Below are 25,455 nucleotides of genomic sequence, written 5' to 3'. Positions count from 1 at the left end.
CCTGCGCGGGGCTACGCGCCTGCGCGGAGGGCAGCCCGCGCGACATATTTCGCGGGCGGGACTTATGTGGCGCCTCCAGCGGACCTTTCTGGAAGCGCCCGGCACGGTCAGGGATGGGCGGCGCTCGCGGACCCGTCCCCCAGCTGCGGGTGGGGGGGGGGCGGCGGGAAGGGAAGATAATGTTCGGGGTAGAATACGGGCTGCACCGGGTGACGTGAACGCGAAGGAGCGGGGACAGACACACGGCGGAAGGGTGCGGGCCGTTCCTCTCGGAAGCGCTTTCAGAAAGGTTTCGGTCCCGTGTTGCCATCCGCCCCCCCCCCCCGCATAGCGAAGTGGTATTGCCCTCCCCTATAAATACTGTCGGCGGAGAGCGGTACAGCCCTGGTGCTGGGGGGCTCTGTGGGGAAGGTGGGCGGCTGCCTCGCGGGTTTGCGGCTGGGGCCGTTGTGCTGTGGAGAAAAGTCCCTCCTGAAGGGAGGAACAGTAACTGCTCGGGGATGTTTCCCTGAGGGCGGGCTCCCGGGCGGTCCGTGGCGGGGTGGTCTCTGCCTGCGCGGCCCTGGAGCTGTGCCGGGGCGCGCTGCTGCCCGGCCGGGTGGGAGGAACTGCAGGCTGAAATGGAAACGGCTTTCCTGGCCTGAAAAACTAACCTAGCACTTCAGCTTCTCAAACGCAGTAACGTTTCCCTAGGGTCTAGGAATCAGCTAAAAGGCTATAAGTTTTTTTTTTTTCCTTCTGATATAGTATACTGCTTTCTCTTAAGTGAGCATGTGATAAAGCTGTTAGAGAAAATACTCTTTAATGTTTGTCTTCAGGTGTGATGTCCAAGGCGCTAGCAAAGGAGAGCCACGCAGCAGGCTGGCAAGAGGATTGTGAGGGCGGCTCCAGAAGGAGGAGCTGGGGGCTGTTGGTCACTGCTGGTGTTGGTGGGACCTTGGTGGCACTTTATGCTGTGGTCACCCCCTTCGTGACCCCGGCTCTGAGGAAAGTGTGCCTGCCCTTCGTTCCTGCAACTTCCACTCAGATCCAGAATGTGCTGAAAATGTTAGAGAACAGAAGCGGCTCCCTAGTTGACATTGGTAGCGGGGATGGCCGTATTGTAAGTTATGGACATCACCTTCCTTTTGTATCGCCTCTCAAAAAACGTGCCAAATGCTCTAGCAGTGGCTGCTGTGGTTTGCTCATATTTGTGAATGTCTTGTCTTTGGCATCCAGTGTTTTTGTTTGAGTCCTGTGAATAGGCTCAAAGTTGAGAAAGGTTTACATTCAGTTTAGGGGAGTAATCAATACTTTTTGCTCCAGACTCACTTGCAGCTGGATGAGGTAGTGTACAAAATAACTTCATCCTGTTGGCTGGAGGGAGTTGCACAGCATTCATGTGAAAACATGCGATCAAAGTATTGGTATTGTGATTGCCAAAGAGCTGTGATTCCACATAGGTTTATAGCTGCTGCACATGAGGCTGTGAGATTAAATAGCACTGTGCTTTTGGAGCTGCAGCTCTACACTTATTGTATAAAGGTGATAGAAGAACAAAGGAGAATAAGAAATGAGTGATGGATTAAAAAAATAACAATCCTGGTATTGTTAGAACTGTAGTCTGCACACCTTGGTGCAGTGCTGGCTGCTCCGCTTCAAAATCAATGTGGTGAAGCTAGACTAATTACCAGGAGAAACGGTGATAATCGGCAAAGCGATACTGTGCTTCCAGGACGTTGTCTGAGCCCCAGTTTGTGAAATGTGGTGGGGAGGGTATAGTGGAGAATGGTGTGGGTTTTTTGTAGTTGTGATGTTTTGTGTACCATTTCATAACCATCTGCTTCACGTTTTAGCAACAGGATAGCACACTAAGTAGGTTTTTGACGGAAACAAGTAAGTTCTTGAAAGCTACCTTTGTCCATGTTTCATGTGAATGAGTCAACTATTTGTCCACACTGAAAAATCGGATTTGGAAATCCAAATCTCTGAAGGTGGCTTAGAAGGAGTTGTGCCCAAGTAGGAAACAGAGAAAAGCACATAGGTATGAGAAAACTGCAGTTTCTGATGCCCTCTCTGCTCAGCATTCTGGCTGTTGACCTCATCTGAGGCATCTGATTTGACTACCTACTGCGTGTTTAATTCATATTTGTGTGGGTGGGTGTGTGGGCGCCTGCACCTAAATGGAGACTGAAGACTACCTGGAGAGCCAGGTGCCCAAAATTGAATGCTTGGTGTTGCCTTAATGCATCTGTCCTGAAAAAAGTTGAGCTTCTGTTCAGATGCTTTTAAATATTTAGCACTTACTCAGGTCTAATTGGTGGATAAATATGACCGTATTTTTATTTCCAAGCATGGTAAAAAAGTCAGATTCTTTTAGTGTATTTGCAAATGTTGTGTGCACGATGGAAGATGCATTATTTTAGTAGCGTGAACACACTGTCCAGGTAATGTTGTTTGAGAAGTTCTATTAAGAAATGTGTGCTTCTTCCAGATTTCACCTTGCCTGTTCTGTAAGTCATAGTTCATCAGGCTTTTCCTGTTTAAAACTTGACAGTAACCTTTTGAATTATGACTTAAACCTTAATTCTAGAAACTGGTGTCTTTTTATATTTTCTCTTAATTTTTTTTCTTTTTCTGACAAATCAGCAGGCTTTGATCTTGTTTGAAGACACTTTCGATACAGTTTAACAATTCTAAATCTTAGGGTCTAATTTAGAGGAATGCCTCTGCAAATCTATTTATCTGAATTACCTTTTGCCTTTTAAAATGATATATGAAGCTTAGCATTGGATGAAAGCTATGCTGTGAGATTTGTGTGAGGTTTTTTCTTTTTTTTTAAACCTACATTTAAATTTTTCACCTATGTTTTTTTTAAATGTAGGTCTTTACAAAGAGTAAGAAAGATTACTTTCTTACTCTTTCTATTGGTAGGTCATTTTGGCTCTGATTCAGGGGTCTCTCAAGTGCCTACCCATCACTGCTTTTCAAATAAGCGCTCTAATTTTGAGCATTTCTGCTTGTGTATTTCACTGTTCTCTCCATGGTCAATTTTGGTGCTCTTTAATTCCAAGGTAGTATCATGAATATGTTAAATTAAACTTTTATGTAAATCATAGACGTACTACACGCTTACAGCTTTGCCCTGGGAATGTTTAAGTGGTTCATTTTGTTCGTCTGAATGTATCTATTAATTTCAATGGGACTTGTCATAATGGTAAAATGTAGTTTGAGTTTTTGTTCACTATACTACCAATCTGTTGGGGATTAAAGCCTGAGTGATTTGCAAAGGTGCATTCCTTTGATTTATATTGTAAATAAAACTGTTCAGATGAATATACTTTCTCGGTTTCTACGTGAAGATTTATTTTCTTTCTTGTAGGTCATAGCAGCTGCAAAAAGGGGATTCAAAGCTGTTGGTTATGAATTAAATCCCTGGCTAGTCTGGTACTCCAGATACCGTGCCTGGAGAGATGGGGTGCATCAGAACACCAAGTTTTATATTTCAGACTTATGGAAGGTAGGTGGCAAAGTACGTAAGAATGAATCCGGGATGTTTGAGAGATTTCCGTAATTTGGAAATACTTCCTTGAAAGAACCAGAACACTGACTGGCCACAAGGTGCTGTATCGGGCTTTGAGAAAAGTACTTGAGCCCATAGAAACTGGGGTCAGAGCACAATACCCTGCTCCTCTGGTTTTGTGCTTCGGTGAAGTGCTGTCCTTTTTCAGTACAGGCTCCTTGAGCAAACTATGTCATGCTTGTGCCTGATGAATGATGTGGGGTGCTGTAATGTCAGGCTTCACTGAGAGCGGATTCTGTGCAGTCGGTAACAAGACTCTCATTCACCTCATGCAAGATCAGAATATCACCTGATGTTTCTTTCATTAGACGTGTTCTTTTCTAGCTGTGCAATGTGTTGCCTGGTTTTGAGTGTTGCTTTAAGGTAACTTACATGTGACAGATTTTTTCACAATTTTTGATCATTTGAGTCACAATTGCTTCTTTAATGAGGCATGCTTTTTGGTCATATTTATGTGGGCCTCTCCCCTGTTATTCCTGTCACAGTTGTGGGTTTTTTTTTCTGGTTTTGGCTGCTTTGTTTGTGGTGGTAGTGGTGTTGGTTTGTGGTTGGGTTTTTTTTTCCTTTGGTGTTTTTTTTTCTTTTTTTTTTTTTTTAAGAATGGCATTTTGTAATGGGTGAAGTGGATACCAGGAATTTAGGGGAAAAGTGTGAATGTACTGTTTTGTCTTTGTTCAGAGAGGAGCATAGGGAAACTTCATGACACTGACTGGGAGAACCTAGGCATTGAAATGCCTGGCAAGTTTTTATAGCTAGCTGACATTTAACAAAAGTGGGGGCAAACTTAAAACATACATCATTTTAACATATACAGGAGTTGTGGAAAAACTTAGCCATGAGTAAAATCATGTAGGTATTTTCTAAATTAATACTTTCTGTGCTGCTAGAGTTGGTGCCATATTCTGCGCAGCTAGAGGGATTAGGAGAAAAGAATGGTGATAAATTCCCCAAATATAAATGCCATTTTCATTAAGTTTTGTTCTCAAATTTTATTTTAGGTTTCTTTTTCCCATTACACGAATGTTGTTGTTTTTGGGGTGCCTCAAATGGTAAGTTTACTATTTTTGCATTGTTTAATTACTTTAATACCAAGGCATTCGGTGTTAGTACATTCATCTGCAAAATGAACCAACCTGCAGAAAGTCAAATGTAGTTAGTACTAGTATTTTGATATTTCATTGTTGCTTATGTCATGGTAAAACTTGTGATGGTATGCAGACTGGAGCTCTGAAAATACACATGGCTTTTTGAGAAGTATTTTCTGGCCATTAGTTCAGAACCAAAATGAAAACTGCTGTGCTCCAGTTGCTTGGGGGGAAGTTGATCGATTGGTTCTTGAAAATTTCAGGTTTTTATATTGAAAAAAATGAGGAGTTTGCAGGGAGAGGATGGAGTAAGAAATTGGCTACAGCTGATTTTTGGGAGCCTTGTTAGAGATGAGTATTGAACTTTGCTTATGTTCTCCAAAAACCGAATCACCTCAAATAGGCCAGCAGCTGGTATATTGAAATAATCCCTTGCCCATGTTAGACTGTGAGGGTTTAGGAAGGGAGACAAGTACTTCAAGTATAATTGCTAGAGTACAAGTCCACAAATTCTTTGCCTTTTAGGAAGGCTTTGTAGCCTATGTTCATCATGTCCATGGGGAAAATGCATTCTTCCAAACTGGTGTAGAAATTGAGTTGCATATTGACTGCTTTAGTGATATATTCAATAAATTCAGTGAGACTTTACATTCACTTTGGCTTTCAGCTTGATCTCGTTTTCTTTTTCTCTTTTTACTAAAAAAGAGAAAAAATATTTAAATATTCTTGATATTTTGATTTACTATTAGAATCTTCTGTATAGGTTGAATGCATATGGAGGAGTGAAACAAATATCCTATAAATGATTCTGTATTGCTTCTTCCTCTGCTAGGACAGATGTGGGATGAAATGAGCGAAGAGCTTTATGTGATGCTATACCATACAACATACACTGAAAATATATCTGTAGTAGTAACAGGAAGATGCAACAAGAAGCATAATAAAGCTTCCTTATTCTCTGCTTTTTCTTTAACAGCACTGGAATTAAATACCTACTTCAGACTCAAATTGTAACTCATGTTGGAAACTGAAGTGAAAATGCATTCCCCCCCCACAACTTTGGTGGGTGGCATATTAGTGAGAGCTATGATGTTACTTGTGCTACAGATGTTGCCGGGTTTGGATGTGTGATGTGCTCTCTGGCTTGAGTTCCGGGAGGGGGCAGTAGAAATATTTGAATTTGCAGTCAGAAATTCTGCAGTTGTACTGAGAGGAATAATGCAGGTGAAGAAAGATATTTTAGTAAACTAGAAATAAACAAATGCCCTGGGAAAATGTGAGTAAACCTAGCAGAAATACTGGCTTAACTTTAAATGTAGTAGTATAAAGTGGGATAAATTAGTAACAGCTATGATAGGAAGAGTAGCTCTAGGGCTCAGAATAACTTCAGTAAACTCAGTAAATACTAGTCTAAATTCTTCCAATAAAAATACTGTCATAAATGTAACAGATCCAGACATATGAACTGCTGTGTTTCCTGAGCATTCATTTGCTCGTGATCTCCTTTAACTTTACTTTAGAAGTTGTGAATGGTTAGCCTTCTGAATGACTAAATTCATTTTCTAGAAACTTTAATGCATTTTCTCTTTTTTTACTGCAGGCAATAGATCTCTTTAGCTTTTTTAATAATACTGGTCTGATTTGATGCTGTCACACAGTGCTTTTATTTCATATCCAAGCTTAGCTTACAGAACTTGGTAAGACCTCTCTGTTCTTGCAAGCATCTGGGCGAAGGTGTGTTTATGAGTCATTGCACGGAGACTTTTACTTGTTCAGGGTGGGATGACAGAATTTTTATCAGGTTTCTGTGTATTTTAACTGATTATATACTGTACAAAAGGTTTACTAAACTGTGTATCTGTGTAGACATACCAAAAAAAACCCAATCCTGGCTTGATATAAATACAGTATGATTATAACACCTAATGTTACTGAGAGATTTAGCTTAAAAACTAGTTTGACTGTTTGGTTCAAGTATACAATTCTTTTTGGCTGAACTGTTAATGAAGTTTTCTAATTTGAGCTAATGTAGACATGATGTCATTAATTTTCTTAATTACTCATTAGAAATTAGGCTGTGTCTATATTTGTAATTTCTGTAACAGCTTAGTCTTTCCTTTCTGGTGTCTCAGCTCAGTTTGAGATACCAATGTAGGCTTATTTTTCTGGTTTATTTAAGGTGTGGTAGCAAAAATGTTTAAAAGCATTTGCTCTATGGATGAAATCAGTGCATAGAATGCTTAAAAGTATTCAGAGGTAACTCTGATATATTAGATCTATGACTCTAATTTTCCTAAAACATTCCATTGTAAGCTTAAATGTAGCTATAATAGGATGTTACATCAAAGGCACACCCTGCATGTATGTGATAGTGGAAGCTATCTGCAGCCTTTGGAAATACATTTTCTTCAGTCAGTCTTGTTTTCTAATAATGTTCTGTTGTGGCTTTTTTCTTGTGAATTTTTAATATATTTTGTGTCCTTCGTGACTTAAACTGAGCTGTATTTGTAAATAATTACTGTCCTCTTAAGCTTTTGTTATCTAAATGTTATGTCATGATATCAAAGTGAATAGATTTTTACATGTAATAGAAGTAACCTGTGGAGCTTGCTGTTATAATTACTCCCTGAGATAGATACAGTATGTAGGAGTAAAGGGAATTCCAAATGGATGTGCACTGGTCTGCTTAAGCATAACATAGAGCTTTTCTGAAGGACAAAAATGGCTAAATCTACCAAGTTTTTTTTTTTTTTCAGAACATAATCACTATCTGGGATGGGAAAGAAATTTCTTTGAAGTCTAGATGTGTTAATTCATTTCTCACTTAATCCATAGCAGAATTTGCAATCTACTTATTGGAGATACTCTATCTGACTGGGCAGGGTGTTGCTCTGTTCTGGAAGAGTAGTGATGCTTCCCTTGACTTTCATATCTGTTTGATTTTTGTGAGTGGAGGAAAGCTAGGCTGTAGGTCTTCAACCAAGGAGAGTTGCATAGTGGTATTTGACACGGTCCCCCACAACATCCTTCTCTCTAAATTGGAGAGATATAGATTTGATGAATGGACTATTTGGTGGGTAAGGAATTGGCTGGATGGTCACATCTAGAGGGTAGTGGTCAACGGCTCAATGTCCAGATGGAGATCAGTGACCAGTGGTGTCCCTCAGGGGTCTGTATTAGGACCAGTACTGTTTAATAACTTCATCACCAACACAGACAGTGGGATTGAGCACACCCTCTGCAAGTTTGCAGACAACACCAAGCTGAGCGGTGTGATTGACACACGTGAGGGATGGGATGCCATCCAGAGGGACTTGGACAAGCTCAAGAAGTGAGCCCATGTGAACCTCACGAGGTTCAACAAGGCCAAGGGCAAGGTCCTGCGCATGGGTCGGGGCAAGCCCAGGTATCAATACAGGCTGGGGGATGGAGGGATTGAAAGCAGCCCAGCAGAGAAGGACTTGGGGGTACTGGTGGATGAAAAGCTGGACACGAGCCGGCAATGTGCGCTCGCAGCCCAGAAAGCCAACCCTATCCTGGGCCGAATCCCAAGCCGCGTGGTCAGCAGGTCGAGGGAGGGGATTGTGCCCCTCTGCTCTGGTGAGACCCACCTGCAGTACTGCGTCCAGCTCTGGGGTCCTCAGCATGGGAGAGACATGGACCTGTTGGAGCGGGTCCAGAGGAGGGCCACGAAGATGATCAGGGGGCTGGAGCACCTCTCCTATGAGGAAAGGCTGAGAGAGCTGGGGTTGTTCAGCCTGGAGAAGAGAAGGCTCCGGGGAGACCTTAGAGCAGCCTGCCAGTACTTAAAGGGGGCTTGTAAGAAAGATGGGGACAGACTTTTTAGTAGGGCCTGTTGTGATAGGACAAGGGGTAATGGTTTTAAACTAAAAGAGGGGAGATTCAGACTAGGTATAAGGAAGAAATATTTTATGATAAGGATGGTGAAACACTGGTACAGTTTGCCCGGAGAGGTGGTAGATGCCCCATCCCTGGAAACATTCCAGGTCAAGTTGGACGGGGCTCTGAGCAACCTGATCTAGTTGAAGATGTCCCTGCTCATTGCAGGGGGGTTGGACTAGATGACCTTTAAAGGTCCCTTCCAACCCAAACTATTCTATGATTCTGTATACATTTTCATACAGTACTGCTGCAGGGACTCGCATGTGTTAATAGGCTGGAGCCAACAAAGCTCAATTTCAATAGTATTTAACATACCAGTACTTTACCATAGAGTGGCAGCAGAATGTTCGCTTTGGGTTGTTGGCTGTATGATGTTTTGAGTGTTCCAGGATCTGTCTTGGGGTTAGACTGGAAATTATGAGAGACATTGGCCTTTGAGTATCACATAATGGTTCATGCAACATGGGGTGTCATAAATGGCATAAATTCAGGGGGCTGAACTTTCATTCTCTATTGAGAAGAATCCCACTAAGAATCATGAACTGGAACATGCAAAGTCTTTTCTTAATTTGTGGCTTTTTTAATCTAAGTGATTATCTATGTTTTTTTATTGAATTCTTAGAATTTAAGAGTTACCATTTTCTTGATCTCACCAATCAGGGCACAATAACCATTTTCTAGTTTTAGATATTCTTTGTCAATGCATCAAAGCCAAAACATGTATCATGAATACTTTCCTAAATTTTTTCCCAGAAATTCCTCAAACCTTGGACTCCTCTTTCACATTTGAATTAGATTCTAAAGAGAATGCTTCTGGTTTTTTACTGCTTCTGAAAGTTTTTCGTTGTTGCTCAACAGATGCCACAGTTGGAGAGGAAGCTGGAAGAAGAACTTCAATGTAATGCCAGAATCATTGCTTGTCGTTTTCCTTTCCCTTGCTGGATCCCAGATCATACTACTGGAGAGGGAACAGACACTGTGTGGGCCTACGATTTGAAACATCACAGAGGATGTGAAACAAAAAGCTTGGAAATTACACCAGAGACAGAATCCTAAACATCTAATTTGCTTTTGTACTGAAATTTTTGGCTTTGACTTCACCTGTTAGAGATAAGATTAATGTGAATAGAGCCCCAGGATATGGAGATACATATTGACTAAAATAACTGAAGTACACTGGTTATCTGAAAGCACACAAAGGTTAGTTAAAGGTGTAGTGAAATGGCTTAATGTAGTTAGTAAAAATTATGAGAAAGTTTTACAGAAGCGGAAAACTTTAATATGGAAAATGGGATAAAACACGGTTCACTACTGTTCAGGGGAATACATGTTTAAGTTAAAATGCTCAAATTGGCGAACCTAATATGTGCATTCTTTCTGAGCCTACATAGCATTTGTTATTGGTGTTGGAAGTGGTGTGCAAGTGGCTTCTCAAATGAGCCGTGGTTCCCAAATGTCTTCATTATGTATGCCAAGCAGGCATAAGGCTGCATACATCAAACTGATGCAGATTCAGTATGATGATGATACCAATGTTTTACACCTCAGCCTTGAATGTGTACTTTTTAAAGTTGAATATGGCACAACAAGCAAATAGAACAAGTTGCTTATTCATTAACACAAGCGCAGCCCTTGATTACAATAATGTGTTTTTATTTAACTTACGTGAAGACCAAACTGCAGACATGTGCTCTTACTGAATACTTACTGGTATAACCCTTTGCAAATGACCATGATTTTTCCTAACCTCTCTGATTTAGGAAGGGTTTCAAAAGTCACCTACCTGGCAGTGAAGTGTCACTGCTTCTGTGTGCTCAAACCTTGGATAAGGTATGGGTGAGAGTTGCTTGCTTGAATATGTCATGAAGTCTGTCTCTGATTTCAAAGTTAGTTGGTCTGGCTAGCTTGGCTAAACCTGATTAGACCTCATTTAATTTATAGTAAGATGGGAAGGGAGGTTTTCAGTCAGGTTTCTTTTCCCTTGTACTTTTCTATGCCATCTGATGAGATCTCAGAAACTCATGATATTGCTGCATGGTTTTTCCTTGGAAGCGAATCAAGTTTTCCCTGTCTTTTTGCTGATACTGGTTTGCAGGGGGGTACTGTCACTGCTGTGACATTTTCTGTTCCTAACATGGTTACAGCACTTTTCTATTTTTTTAACAGTCTGCTTACTTGGTCTTTCCTTTGGTTCCCAGGTAAAGTTTTACTGTGTTGATCCATTAACGATTAGTCAAAGTTCGTAGTTAGCCTCCCCAGCCCCAGTTAACATATAGACTGTTTGTTAAGCAGTGACCATGTAAGCTTGTCAGACCTTTGCATATATGATACCCATAGACCAAAGCTAAAACAGGCTAGGAAATTGTCACCTGACTTCTAAGGCAGTCATTAGCACAACTAAAATTAGCTCAGGCCAAGAGAAGTGTTGAGACCCTGCAATTTCAGGTAAATACAAAGCCTGTGACATTTTATTAGGCATTGGGAAAGTGCATTTGCTGGACTATAGTATCTGACTTGAAGAGAAGTTAGATGTTATTTGGGATGTGTAGTCTACAGTTACACCTGTACCCAGGCTTTTTATTTTTGGTGGGAGGAGAGAAGAAGAAGAATTTAAAATAAAAATCTACACTGAGGATTTGACATGGAGCAGCGGAATGGTTTTATCCTGATGATGCATACAAAGCAAGAGAAGAAAGGGGCAAATGTATCTGCTCTGGAGTCTGCAAAGGAGAGCTGATTTCAGCCTCCCATGGCAAGGCACAGCTGTAAACGTGGAGACTGTATGTGTTGAAGAACACTGATGTCTGGTAAGCAGTCTTTTACAGCCTTTCGCTACAGTGTAATATAGTGCATCTTGTAAAACTACACTAAACTCTTTCTACCATGATTTAAGTGTTATGATTATTACACAGTGACAGGACAGGGCTACAGAGGCTTATCTAAAGTGGCTGAATTTACTTTAATATCCCAAGGCTGTAAAACTGGAACTCAGACAAAGGAAATCTGAAATTACTTCTGTTGGAAAAAGACCATACAAAGGGGAAATTAGCTAATTAAGCCGAGTCCTTCCCCAAATGATTGTAAAGGAGGAGGCAAAAGATTTTGATCAAGTGAATTGTGACTCATCTGCAGTGCAGTGCTTTGACCCAAGTTTCTGCTGCCTACTTTCACTAAAGTTAGTTTGCAGGGAATGAAGTGGATATTTACTTTTTCTGCTGTGTTTGACTATGTATTTGTCTATCACATTATTATTTGCCTGTTAAAAGGTAAAACTGAATTTTTCAATTCTGCCTGTGGTAAAGGCTTTGGGGTGTGCACTTCTTAGTTACCACCTATTGCTCCAGAAATATTTGTTGAGGAGGGCGAGATAGAACTAATGATGTGATGGCCTGCATTTTAGGAGCACTAAGTGCTGTCCTCAAGGCAAGGAGAGATTTATGAATGCTTTTAAAGTAAAGCAGAGGGCTGTTTCTCGCTCTGGTCATTTACTTCTGGGGGCCTACACTGAGATAGACAGTGGTCTGAAGATTCAGAATTCCTTATTGCATAAGAAAATGTGCTGTATTTCATGTTTCCACAGCTGAAGTGTGAAATGGAAAGCAAATTGCTCTAATTTACACAGGGAGACAGGGAAGGCATTTTCTTGTCATGTTGTCCTCAATTTTTCTATCACTTGCTATGTTCGTTTGGTAGTTTACAAGATTAAATACTTAACTGTGACTTCAGTTATCACTGTATGGATTATGTTGATACACTTCCAATTGGTAGGGTAATGTATTATGATTTTGTTGATATGCTGCTTCAGAGTACAAATTTGTTTCTTCTGAAAACCAGGAAAGCCTTAGAGAACTGGCTTAATCAAATTATAGTGTAGGTCTGAAGCCAAAGGAAGGAAACCTTCAAGCTACACGTGCTGTTCAATATCATATTGAACACAGAGTTTTCTATTTTGCATAAATTGGCTTTCTAGGGAGAAGGAGAAGGGTATGGCTACAAGAGAGCCACCTGTTAATGCAGGTTGCTCGGTGTACTGCACAGTCACTACAGCTACATAGCACTGCCAGCCAAGCTTGTCCAGATTTGTTTGTGAAATGTGCATGTATTTTGTGAGCTTTAGGCATTTATGTATTACTGGGTGGATTGAAGTTCTTGACTTACCCTCTGGTCTGATTATATGCTGCCACTTAATCTAATACTGCTCCAAGGAAGTTAATCCTCTGTCTCTGAGCTGCTGTTTATTTCTGACTCATGAGTTGTAGCCAGGTAAGAAGGTACAGAATGAAGTTTAAAATGAAGTACCACATTTCACAAGCCAATTGAACGAGTATGGTCTGTGGGGAAAAAAAGGTTCCAAAACTTGGGCTTTGGGAAAGTCTTTCACCTTTAATGAAGGACACAGTTCAGGAGGTGACAGAGATCTGAATTCTGCATCAATTTAAGAATGACTTGAGCTTTGCTTTTCTCATGTGTGTGTGTTCTTTAAAAATTTTTACCACTGTAATACTATTCTAAGATCTACAGGGGAAGTAAGCAGAGGTAGCATTTTGTTTATCTTTTATAGTTTGAGCTGTGGGAAGAAAGGAGGAAGGGAATCTTTTGGCCCAAGTATGGTAGTTTGAACTACTTCAAAAGCACTTTGACAGACTTGCACATCCCCTGTGCATATTTCTCATTGGGTAGGAGCATCCCTTCTAAGAATGGTTTCAGAAATGGGTTCATGTCTGATACCATTACACTTGAATGAACACTAATTATTGATAGATCACCTCATACTTCTGTAGTTTGACTTTTCATGATAGTTTACAAATACTCAAGCATTTATTCAAGAAAAGGAGTGAATCCTTCAAATTTATGGTTGAAGAGGGCAGCCTAACATCAGATTTAATGCCAGTAAATTCTGCTTTGAGTAAGTTAGTTTTCTTTTACATTTGCCAAGTTTGCAGTTCTCCAGTTTTACAATGTAGCCCCAAGTTGGGGTTTTTTTTCGGAAGTAATGTATGTTTCTTCTAGAAGACTCCTTGAGTTCTTGATAAGATGGTTTGGCTTATGTTTAACTTAAAAATCGCCCTTGAGTGAGATAGCTGCAGAATTAACATTTTCAGTATCTTTCTTTGTATGATAATCTTTTGATTCATCCTTGTATGCTTTACTGAGGGAGACTTATCCATGGATAGTTACCGTTTTGTTCTCCATTCTTTTTCAGAATTCTCCCTCTTATTTCAGTGTTTGCTATTATTTTTCATACTGTCTTTTTACAATTTGACTGTTTGACTTCATCAATTCATCAGATCTTCTCATTTCCTTTTTTTTTTGGTAAACTAGTTGCCTTTTTAATTTTTTTTTCCAGAAACTTTACAGGAAGACTAAATATGTTAAGGAATATCCTTTTTCTCTCTCTAACATTTTCACATGTATTTAACTAACCTCCTTGATTTATTTAGCTGTCTGTATGCTGACATAGCATGACTTTTGTTTCCAGTAAATGAAAGAAAAACACATCCACCCATATGGAATTTAGACTGAAAAATAGCCTTGGTCTACAACAATTTGACTATTTAGTAGTTTTAAGTACTTAATTTCACATTTTTATTATATTTCATCATTTGGCAAATGAATACAGGCCTTTTATCCGTTCAGTAGTTCTTTGGATTTGGTTTATTTGTTCAGGTGGGACTTTTGCTGGTTTCTTTTTCTTAGTATAATGTTGGAGTTTCTATTAGAGGCTTTGATTGAAATGTTGGACTGATGTTTTTCCTGCGAATTGCTGTGTAGTCCTTGAAGAATCACTGTAATACAATCCAGTGAACTGCTAGCATTGGTAAAAATCAAGTAAAACCTGCTTACCAGTAAATGTGCCGGGATATTTTTCAGCTTACTGTATATGTTGTGGTTTTTAAAAATAAAGTAGGTTTTTGAAGACCCACGTAAAGCTTGTGGCATAAAGTTTTGAGGTGAGCAGAGGTCTTTGCAAGGTCAGAAGCAGTAAATTAATGGCTTGCAACCTGAGGTTTGTGGGTACCTTCTGAGGAATCCACAAAAAGTAATTTAAAAAGCAGATCTACTATCAGTAGGTTTATATTTGCTACCTGTGGTTGTGTCCTTCCATTGGAAAATTTTAATGGATCTGAAATGATCATTTGAGAATCCCTGAACTAAAAATATGGGTTTACATAAGACATTAGCTAAATGAAAATGAGTTTATCAATGTGAGGAGTTTTTTTCTTCTTCCTCTTGTTGTTTGTATGGACTGTTGAGCCTTGAACCTCTGCAATATACAAATGTATGAGCCTCTGTGTCTCTTCTGGTAAGCGTGTAACTTCATATTTCACTATGTGAGAGCAGCCACGTGGTTTTGCACATTCCCATTGCATTCTAATAATTGAAATTTTTTAGTTAATCTATGATAGATCTGGTTTAAGGATCTAATTGTCTTTTTTTTTTTTTAGGAACTGCTTAAACATAATATTTACTTTTTCAAAACACCTGATCATCTGCCACTGAAGCCTGTCTAAAAAGCCGACGGACCCTGTGAAACTTCTTAATGCTGTAATGTCTGCAGCTGTCTGTGCCAGAACTCTGGTTCGGATGAGTAGAAATGTGCCTAGCTCTTGCATAAGCTCTCTTGATTCTTGATTTCTTGAATGAAAATGGAAGTGTGAGGAGAGGACACAAAATGAATGATAAAAACTTGAGAATCAGTGTAAGTTCTGGGAGAGAAAAATGTGAGTGGTGGGGAATATAGCCAAAATCTAAGGGGCCTTCTCTGTCACTCACTGTGGCCCCTAAGGTTTGATTCTGTTTTTTTTTTTTTTTTTTTCCCTAAGACTATGTAGCTGCTCTTGAAAGTATGTTTGTTTTTCTGTCTTTCCTATTGTTTCTTCAAGCTCTTCAGAGTGTACATAAATCAAAATAATTTATATGTCCAAATGTACCATTCCTTAAATTGTCTATAGGGACCCTCATCTGTGTTCATGTATAGTTTATTGCTTCCTTTTTTTTTTTTAGCACACATAGAAGCTAAACTTACACTCTGACTACCTTTATGCTCAATGCATAAATAAGCTTCGTGGGTGTGATCAATACCAATTAAGTTTATTTGCAAACACAGATCTTGCAGTGAAGCAATTCTAAAAAGATTTTGAGCAGGAACGGGACAAGTAATGGTCATGATGTGAAAATACTAACATTACTTAAGGATGGTAGAGTCTCCTGCCATTGAGGTACTTTTAATTTTTGGTTGTCAGTCTGATGTGTCAAGTAAAGCCAGGAATGATAGACTAGTAGCAAAGCAGAACTGTTGGGTGGTATTTTAAAAGAAATTTATTTTCTAACACTATCATCAGAGGCTGCCTTCTGGTTTTATCTAAATTGTTAAGTACTGTTATTGTTCTGGTAAAGAGTATGTTGGTGGGAGAGTATGATTTGCTGAGCTAATACAACTAGTTAGCATCTTGAAGTGTTTATTCTATAGTACTTCCAGATAATTTCTTTATCCTTTCCTCTTCCCCTCCCCTCCCCTTTAGAGTGACAACATTACAGACTTAAAATGGGAGCTACATTTATAACCCTTAGAAATTAAAGATTAGGAAACAGCTTCTAATATGAAAAAAGTTGCTGGCTTTAGCAACTGGGTCTTATTTACCAGAGCATGTTAAGTATAATGTAGGTCAGATCCAGACTGACTTAACAGTTTAAGTTTTCTAAGAAAAAGTTAGCACTTCTTGTGAGTCTCCTGAACATGCAATCTGAATTCAGTTGTTTGCTGCTTCTAATAAAAATGCTGATCAAACAGCACTTAGGATTATTTGTCTGCTGCATAAAATTAGGCATTCTAAGCACTTTCCAGGAAACAGGAAACCTGGACACTGGATCTTTCATGAGGATTTGTGGTTTTTTTGTGTTTTTCTGTACTTTGGGTGATTGTGAAAGTCAGATGATTGGAGTGGGGACTTTTGCCTGCTTGGGTGATACTTACATGTGTAAGGACAAATTACAGGTTGCAACATACCTTTAATCCCTTCCAGGGTAACTAATCAAAAGTGATCCTTTCTCTGGTATTGTTTTAATCTGACTCTGGTATAATTTTCATTTCCACAGGTGTAAAACTACATGTTGCTTATGATTAATTTATCTTTTTATTCTGTTGTATGCCTGAAGAATCTATGTTGGCAATACAAGTCTCTTTTCATTTCTGTGCAAAATACACAGTGGATATTTTATTGGCCTTGAATGCCTTTATTACTGTGGTGAGACAGTGTTCCCTCCTGGTGTTGGATATGCAGGTCATTCACTGTCTGAGCTTGTAAGTACCAGGGTTGTGAATGGTGCAGCTTTCTTGTTAGGGTGTTCCAAGCAGCGCTGAACCCAAGGATACTGGAGCTGAAGCTCCACAGCAGATAACTCAACCAAAAGTATTGAGCTTCACTTTGCATTTATGGTTGTTAGCAACCTCCTCCTCCCTGATCACTACCCTACGCACAAAATAAACAGCCCCTCTGCCCCCCAAACCTCATCCATCAGAATGCATTCTTTGGTTTTCAGCTGCTGGTGCAAATGACTGCATTACTTTCCAGCTTTGTCTAGGCCATGGGCCTGGTGAGGCCTTCCCAGCTTCTAATTCAGTGTAAGCAGGCTCAATTTTAGCTTCAGCTGTCTCAGTCAGGAGTCTGCTTAAGAAATCCTCATAGTTTCTGAAGGCACTGAGACAAGAGGGCTCTGGGTGCTGAAGACTTCCTGAAGCTTGCCATCTTAGCATGATGGGACACAGCATCAACATTTTTGGCAGGCTTTTATAAGGACTGTTTTCGTGCTGCTGAATTTGATCTCTACCCCAGTTTAGGAGCTCTGCAAAGCGGAGGTTAAATTAACTCCAATTTTCTGTCTGCCTAATAGTAGTAGAACATTGTTCTTTAGTTTTACACTGCTGCTTGTTTCTGGTACAGCCTAATCATAAACTTTCCTTCACTGGAGGGAAAGACCTAACACCGGAGTCCTTCCTCTCCAGCACAAACCTAAGAGCAAGGCTCTTTAACTGAGGAGCTTCCCCTTTGGAAAGTCTCTCAGCAGCACCAAGATTCTGTACCAGTAGAGATGGGAAGGCTTTCTCTCAAATTCCTGTTGCTAATACAGAAGCTATTTGTCAGGACCACTACTAGGAACGTCTTGGTGTTCCACCAAGACTTGGTATAATTACCTATGGCTTAAGGTTAATACAAGGGGTTGATACTGGGTCTGTTACAGAGGCTTGGAGTAGTAGGACTAGACAAAAGTTTGCCTTTTTGGGGAATGTCAAAAACCAAGTTTTGCTCTTTATAGTAGCATAATTTCTTTTATATGTCAGTAAAAAATATCACAGTATATTGATACAATGAAAATACAAGAATAATCTTCTGCTACTAATATTCTGGTGATAGGCTAAGCTGAATGTTACTGAATGGAGATTTCTAGGTTGGAGAAAGAGACCCAAGTCTGTTCCCAAGTAAGCATGTGTTTTTCCTATTAACTTTGAGGGAATTTGTTTGTGTGTGTTTGGAAAAAAAAAAAAAGTGGATGTAGAAGATGGCAGTTGGAATGCTAGTTATTAGTTTGCATTCAGCCCTGCAGTAAAATGCAATGTTTATACAGCAGTATTCATTTTCAAACTGCTACTGAATAGTAAATCTAGCAACACTTTTGTAGTATTGCCTGGTATTATCTTCACCGTTTACAACTGCAAAAACTGTAGCAAAGAGCTAATTTGTTCAAGATGACCGAAGTAGTCGGTGGCAATGCTGTGATTAAAATGATTAAGTCTGCAACTGCATGTCTGTGTCTACAGCTGGAAGACTGTTTTTTAAATGGTTACTCCTGAGGGTGGCAGTACCTTTGCACTTTCACAACTGATGGAGCCAGAGATATAAAGGTCAGATGCTCACATATGCCATTGAGTGCCGCCTTACCGCTTATGACTATAAGACATAGCATCTACAGTGGTGGTGCCTGTCAGGTTCACGATCTTGGTTCTGTTTTTTTTTGTCTTACCTCTTTATTAGCTGTTACTACATTTGATGTCTCATGGTTACTGCTTTTAACTGCATTTGGATCCCTCTGTCACTGTTCATACATGCTACTTTGTAGTAAAACTTATTTATTGAAATATATGACTTTGCGACATGTACTTTCATGTACTACATCTTGGTCTATTTTTGTGTGAGAGTCTGCTGCTTCTCTGTTTTGATGATTTCCATTTTTTATGACGAAAGTTCAAATCTTTGAACAACTTTAATCTGTTGTTAATGGGAGTATTAAATACAAATTGGCTGTAATCCAGCGTAGGTATTGGCACTTTTGTATCTTATTGTTTTATTTGCCTTATAATTTGTTTTTAACTTTGTGCATGATCTGTGTCTTAATTCCCTGAGGATACTTCACTAAACATAAATGAAACTTGATTTTTTTTATGCAGTCATCAGGTTGATCTGTCATGGCCTATGTTAGTAAGCCTACATATTCTCATTTCTCGCTTTTATTTCTAGATTTGTGCATGGTTACAAATGAGATGAATTGAGAGAACAACCATTTTCCTTAGGCCTTAGTAACTTTATCCTTCATTAAAATGTCATGTAAAATTAATTGAAAAAGTTTTCTGTTGGTGTGACTTGTCAACAGCTCTTGCTGTTATAACTTTGTCCTGACAAGCTCAAACTCATTTTACTCTGACATAACCATCAGTTTTAAGTACAGTTACTGTCTTCATCTTCTGGTTTAGAAGCTGTTTGATAGTGATCAGCTTAACCAGCTCAAAACCAGCACTGGTGCATGTTACATTCGTCTGCTTGGAAAACAGGCTGCTGAAATCGTGTGTGGAATCTTACTAGACTAGTTGCTTTGACTAATTTTTCTAAAATAAGAGGCAAGAACTTGACATCATCTCTAAATATGAAGAAACCCAAGACAAAATAGTTTTTCTACCATATGCAGGAAAATGCATATTGAGCAATGTATGAAGAAATACACTATCTCCACCATGGCAATCAAATTGTTTATCTACCAGTTAAGTAAATATAGTCAAAGTTTGTTAGTCCAGACCATCGCAGTAAACAGCATTGGTAGTTTCTGCCTCATATCACTGAATCATGAAAGGTGATCGCAAAATCAGACCAGTCTTGCCAAATAAAAAAGCAATTCAGAATGGGTATACAGAAAAGGCTGCTTGAGACCTGTTTCTGTGTGGAAAACTTAAATATTTTTTTGTCTTTTTCCCCTTAGTTGAAAGATTAGTGACAGCCCTTCCCCAGCCCCAAGACTGACTTTCCTCTGCATTGCCTTATGCAGAATACTACTTTGCTTAGCTCTGTTGGTACGTGTAATTCATACCACTAGAATTGCATACAATAGGAAAAGGTGCTAGGAAGAGTGGTAGTTGCTACCAGTTGGGTAGTGTTATCCAGCCATAGGAATGCTTGGATGTTCAGCCTGCACTACTGCTGTTGTGCCACACTGATGGTACAGCAAGAGCCATAAAATCAGGTAAAAACCAACACACTTTTTCAGCTAGGGCCAAGAAGGGAATGAACAACATAAAAAGGCCAACTGAGTTGAAAAAGATTGTCTGCTTCTGAGGAGCAAGAAGCCTATATGGTACCTGCTTTCAGAATGTTTATTCAAAAGTGATAGAAAGCAAATGTGTATCTTTTGATTTAAATTGTTTTCCTTATTACAGAGTTGTCACACCATCTATTATATCCATATGCATTAGGAAGTATCTGTTCTGTAGACTGCTTTAATATTAGTGGATTATGCTGATAGAAACTATTTGAAAAAAGATTTGTCCTGCAGTTTGTATTAAAAAGAAGAATGAGACCTGTTCATTAAGGGTGAAAAGAATGTAGGAAATTGGCAAAACCTCTGTCTATCTGTAGTGTAGTTTTGCTATAAAGAAAGCTCTTTTGGTTTGTTTTTTTTCTTGAGCAATTGTACAACAGAACTTTAATTTTCAAGATCAAATATCTGTACTGCAAATGCCTATTTTCAACATGTTTAGATGGTTAATCTGCTGGAATAGATTACAATCCTTATCTTTTAAATTTGTTTACTGCACAGAGCACTCTGAATTTGTACCATATGCTAGTCAGTCTCAATAAAAATGTTATTTTCTTCTATGTTGTGGGCTAGGCGTGTTATTGGTACATGGTGCCAATCAGAAATGGATTTCAGCTCTTACATTTCATAACACTGAAGGCACTAAGATTTCAGAAACTATGGCATTAATGTACCTGTTCTTAAAGAATAACTTAATACCATCTCATTTTAAAACAATGTTTCAAAATCTTGGCATATTCCATGAATGATCTATTTATGATTGACTGATATGTTGTAATTATAGGGGAGCTGTAAGTTGCAGGACCTGCGAAGACTCTAATCCTTTTTCTGCTTCTTTCATATTGTTCTTGCTGCTTTCACTTGCCTTCCAATTTGTGGGTCAAATTCTGTTAGTTGGTCTCCAGATAGAGGTCAGACTCTTACCTGTATATCAGCAGTGCCTTATCTGCCCTTCCCTTCCTCCCCCTTTTTTCCTTCTTAGGTGCTACGTTTATGGAGTTCTAGCTAAATTGGTCCAGTTTTTATTTCTGCATTGGATACAGTTTCTTAGTTTAGAAGATACCAATAGAAGGATTTAAGTCGGTGCCTTCACCAAATAGGTTAAAGAGTATTTTAAAGCAGCCTTATTCCTGGATAGAAAAGCCCCTTATGGCAAATCTTTTTCAAGGTGCCAGACTGAAAAAGCAGTAAACTAGGTGGTATTTTCTAGAGAACAGAGTTTATAAAGAACTGCTTAATGCCTGACCAAAATGAATCTTTAAAATACACTCCAGGCTGCAGTTGCTGATTGCCTCAAAGAAGGTGGAGGGGGGGCAAAAGCACAGACTGAAAATCAGATGATGGCTCTCCTGAATATTGCTAGACCAGATGTCCTTCAAAAATACACAGAGAAGAAAGAAATGTTGAATATACAAGCTTTAGTGAATGCTCTTCATGTTAATGCTGCTCTTTCTTAAACAGTCTTGCTCTCTTGAGTATGAGGATTAGAGACCATCTGCAAAACAGACTGACGAGGTGGCGTTTGACTCTGCCAGAGGTCCAAGTTGTACCTCTGCATTGGCAGATCCACAGCTAGAGCAGCTGAAAGCCCCAGTTCAGCGCACATGCAGCAAGCAAGGAGAACCTGGATGCTCCGACGGGGGAGTTTTCATATGGGCTTCTGCCTCTTCTGGAAGGATCAGGTTCTTTTAATTGCAGTCTCCTGGTATTTTCTGAAACAAACTGGGTAAGTGTGTGCCAGCAGTCCAAATCCAAACATGAGACCTAGTTACAAGGATTGAAATACTAGACATGAAGAGAAGGTGCAGCCTTCTCTGAAGTGCGTACTGCAGAGGGGGCTAGCAATGTCCCATTACAGTGAGAAGCTCTTGCTATTGGCAAGATGCTAATAGTTAGTAGTGTTCTTGTGACTTACAAAGTAGAATTAACAAAGTAGAATTAACTTTCAGTCTCCTAAAATAAATGTAGATGGAGGGAGTAAAGATATTAATTAGCCTGTCCTAGTGATAAATCCCTCCGAAGTATAATCGGTCTGGGCCTACTACACTTTTATATTTGCTGGCTGTTAGCTGATTGAACAGTTCCTTGTCCTTTGGCTTGTGGAAAATGAAACTGATCTCAACACCAAGGTTGCAGACAACTTCTGCAGTGGGGATTTATATGATATATGCAGCTATGCTGAATCCTACTGAGCTGCTCTGAATTCCTCAAATTACTCTGACAGAATTTAATGAAACTGTAACAAACCCAAAACCTGAATTAGTTTTATTCTGGTCACTATTCTATGTCTACTTTTTACATGCATTTAAATAATTTAGAAGCCTCATTTTGGTTATTCTGCTTATCTGGTTCCTGATGTAACGTATACATTCTCCTTTATTAGTATTCATTCAGTATGGATAATGTAAAAATACAGGAAATAACCTCTTTTGGTGGGTTGCAGCCTCATTTTATATGTGAGCCTTTATATGTGAGGTCACTTAGAAACAGTAACATTTGAACCTGTTGGAAAGAAAATTGAAACAATAATTGAGATGCAGACTTTTAAATCAATAGTAAACCTTGTATCTAGAAGACTATCTTTTTATTGATATTCAATTAAAGAGCAGCAGAGTGGTATTTAGCCTTTTACTGGTCAGTATTGCATACTTGTAATACAATGTGTTTTACACTATAATCCTTACGGAGCATGTTCAGTTTGTTGCTTGTAAGACTTTCTAGATGTAGTTGAAGCTCTCTTCCTAGGCAAATTGTTAATGATAAGGTAGCCAAATAATAATTTTCTTGTAGTATGCAATTCTGTCCCCTTAAATAGGGGATTCTGAGATATTGAAAGTAATTGAATACAAGGCAGATGTTACATTTCTATCACAGAATTCTCTAGGTAAATGCCCATACTTAAATTATTTTATCCACTATGACTTGTATTTCAGAAACAATTGGAAGACTGGACTGTGACTGACGCCTGTTGTAGTCTTTACCTATAATGGTATGTGAAGAGACTTTGTTGGCATAATTAAGTTGGGTGCGACTGTTTGCCAGCTGTAGTAAGTACAGAGGCCCTCAGTGTCCACTTCAGCTATCTTCAGTGAAAAGTCATGATTTGGTCAGTGAAATTCCCTGGGCAGACAGAACATGTGTAATCTTCTATAATGTGGTAGGCTTCTGATCATATCTCCAAATGGTTGAAGGAAATTTCGGAGTTCTCGTTAACCAGCTAGTGCTGGCAGGGGCAGGGACTCAGCAGTCACAGGAATATCAGCTATTTCCCATCCTGACCTGCACCTGAAGGCCCAAGTGTCACAAGCTGGAAATGGGGCTGTGGACCTGATGGGTAGATTTATTTTATCCATTCTGTAGGTAAGAGGTTTCTGCTCCTTGATGCTCACTGCACTGGACCGTGGATGTGCTCCATGGGGGTCCCCCTTTCTGGTTGTTTGCTCCTCATGACCTGGCTTCTGGTGTCTGACGTAGGTTCTGGTTCTCAGTCCTGATACCTGTTTGTTAGCCTGCACCTGCCTTGTCTGCTTGCCTCCCAGCCCTGGACTTCCATCTGTCCTGGGAGCTCCTTGCCAGACTGACCTCTGTCAGCACTGGTTGGTTAATGAGGACTCAGAAGTTTATGCTGTTTATTGAGACTTGGGTGTATCAGCGTATTTTTACAAGCTATCACTTTCTCAGGTGTAACAAAAGCTAATGATAAGGCACAGCCCTGTGTTTGCTTTGAGTAAGATTTTAAGCTTTTCATTAGTTTGAGCCATTTTGGGTGTTACTGTTCTCTTGGGGGGGGGGGGGCAGAAAGGATGTAACTTTTTCTTACCTAAACCACATTCTGCAAAAGATTTAAATTCCAAAACTGTTTTGCTTAGCTGTTTGTGTTTGTCCATGCTTTCACACTACTGGGTACACTTCCTACTGTTGTTGTCATGATAACCAGACAGGTTGAGGCTTTTGTGCCTGAAACCCTGACCATAATTTGACTGTTTAATGTTGGAAAATATAAGTTGTCTGTTAATATATTTGACTCTGAAGCCATTATTCCAATGCAATTATCACATCAAACCCTTATACTATTATTTATTTTATATTTTAGATGAGCTGCTGTGTTTTTTATGCTTTTGCCATGAACTGTTTTCTCTTTTTCCTATTCAGTGCATAGGCTTGGTGTTTTCTGCCATTGCTTTATGTACTCAGAACTTGCTGGGTCTTAACATGAGAGGCTTCATGTGGGTGTCTTATCAGCTTAATGAAGATTAAGCAATGGAGATATGGATGCTTATTGTAATGCTGCTCCTCCACACAAACAGTGACTGACTTCCAGACATCTTTGCAGTCTTTGCTTCTGCAGCATTTGCTCCTTCTACCAGTTCCTTGTAGATTGATATTTGAGCTGGTGCTTGTCTTGCATGGATTTCAACTATTTTTCTTGATTATTTAATAATTAATTTGTTACCTTGATTATGAGAATGGTAGCAAGCCTGTGAAAGACAGAATTGTTCATGATATATGTCAAGTGTTTAACTTTTGCCTCTTCCTGTATATTTTCTGACTCTACCTGTATATTCCTCTTTTGTTTGTAGTCACTGTGTGGAGGCTAACACCAATGTGCTAGGACCTGATCTAGAAAAAATGGTAGAATGTCTTTTGCTTCCTGCAAATGTCCTTAATGATATTTATTGTCGTTAAGACAATATGTGTCTGAAATTACTTGTATTTGTGAAGGATATTTTTAAAAAGTGAATTTAGGGCACAGGTATTTATGTTGCCCTTTGCTAAAGGTATGCAATAGGGAGAAATTATATTGATGCAATGAGATCTAAATCTTTGATCACCTGCTATTATAAAGGCCATGAATGCAGCAGACCAAAAATGGTTTTATATAGCAAAATGAACAAAGTGTAGATATTCTGAGAATAGCACAGAATACTTAGCTTGCCTGCAAACAAAATGATCTTGGATTTTAACTTTTTGAAGGAAAATGCTGAAGGAAAACATTCTGACTTCTGTATTTTTTTTTTTCCCCTTGGTTAAAGCTATTTGCTGAATTGTGACCTAATTCACAAATAGCTTTGACCCTAGAACTGTGTTTTCTGCAAGGAAATGAGCTTTGATAAATATTGCACAGGTCTCTATGCAACAGCTCATACAAAGCTGCATATAGATAATTCTGCTCTGGCTGGGTTCTTTTAATTTCTGAAACATGTAGATGATGCTGCTAGTTTTACAAAAGCTGAGAACTCATGTATTATATGGCTCTTTTTGTCCAAGAAATATGTTATTTGGGACAGTACTATTTGGTATAATGGGAATAATCATGTCTCATTT

At 39.2% G+C, this 25,455-nt stretch overlaps 1 protein-coding gene across 6 annotated transcripts; it reads left to right on the top strand.

Moving 5' to 3' along the window:
• The first annotated feature begins 27 nt into the window (after nt 1–27).
• On the top strand, nt 28–20,690 carry ATPSCKMT (ATP synthase c subunit lysine N-methyltransferase). Of its 6 annotated transcripts, none has more exons than XR_003927393.1 (6): nt 146–253; nt 819–1,102; nt 3,362–3,499; nt 4,561–4,611; nt 9,409–9,750; nt 14,997–20,690. XR_003927393.1 is itself a non-coding variant. In XM_041118312.1 (5 exons), the coding sequence occupies exons 2-5, from the start codon at nt 824–826 to the stop codon at nt 9,604–9,606; spliced, it is 666 nt and encodes a 221-aa protein (XP_040974246.1). In that variant the 5' UTR covers nt 28–106; nt 819–823; the 3' UTR covers nt 9,607–20,690. The 6 variants fall into 6 exon arrangements, 4 of the variants coding, with proteins under 4 accessions (XP_040974246.1, XP_029897851.1, XP_029897850.1 ...); XR_003927390.1 differs by having other exon boundaries at nt 9,409–11,357; XM_041118312.1 differs by lacking the exon at nt 146–253 and adding an exon at nt 28–106 and having other exon boundaries at nt 9,409–20,690.
• Nucleotides 20,691–25,455: the final 4,765 nt, after the last annotated feature.

This window comes from Aquila chrysaetos, chromosome 18 (assembly GCF_900496995.4).
Source record: "Aquila chrysaetos chrysaetos chromosome 18, bAquChr1.4, whole genome shotgun sequence".
NCBI classification, from domain to species: domain Eukaryota; kingdom Metazoa; phylum Chordata; class Aves; order Accipitriformes; family Accipitridae; genus Aquila; species Aquila chrysaetos.
This window is presented reverse-complemented; position numbering and strand designations above follow the sequence as displayed.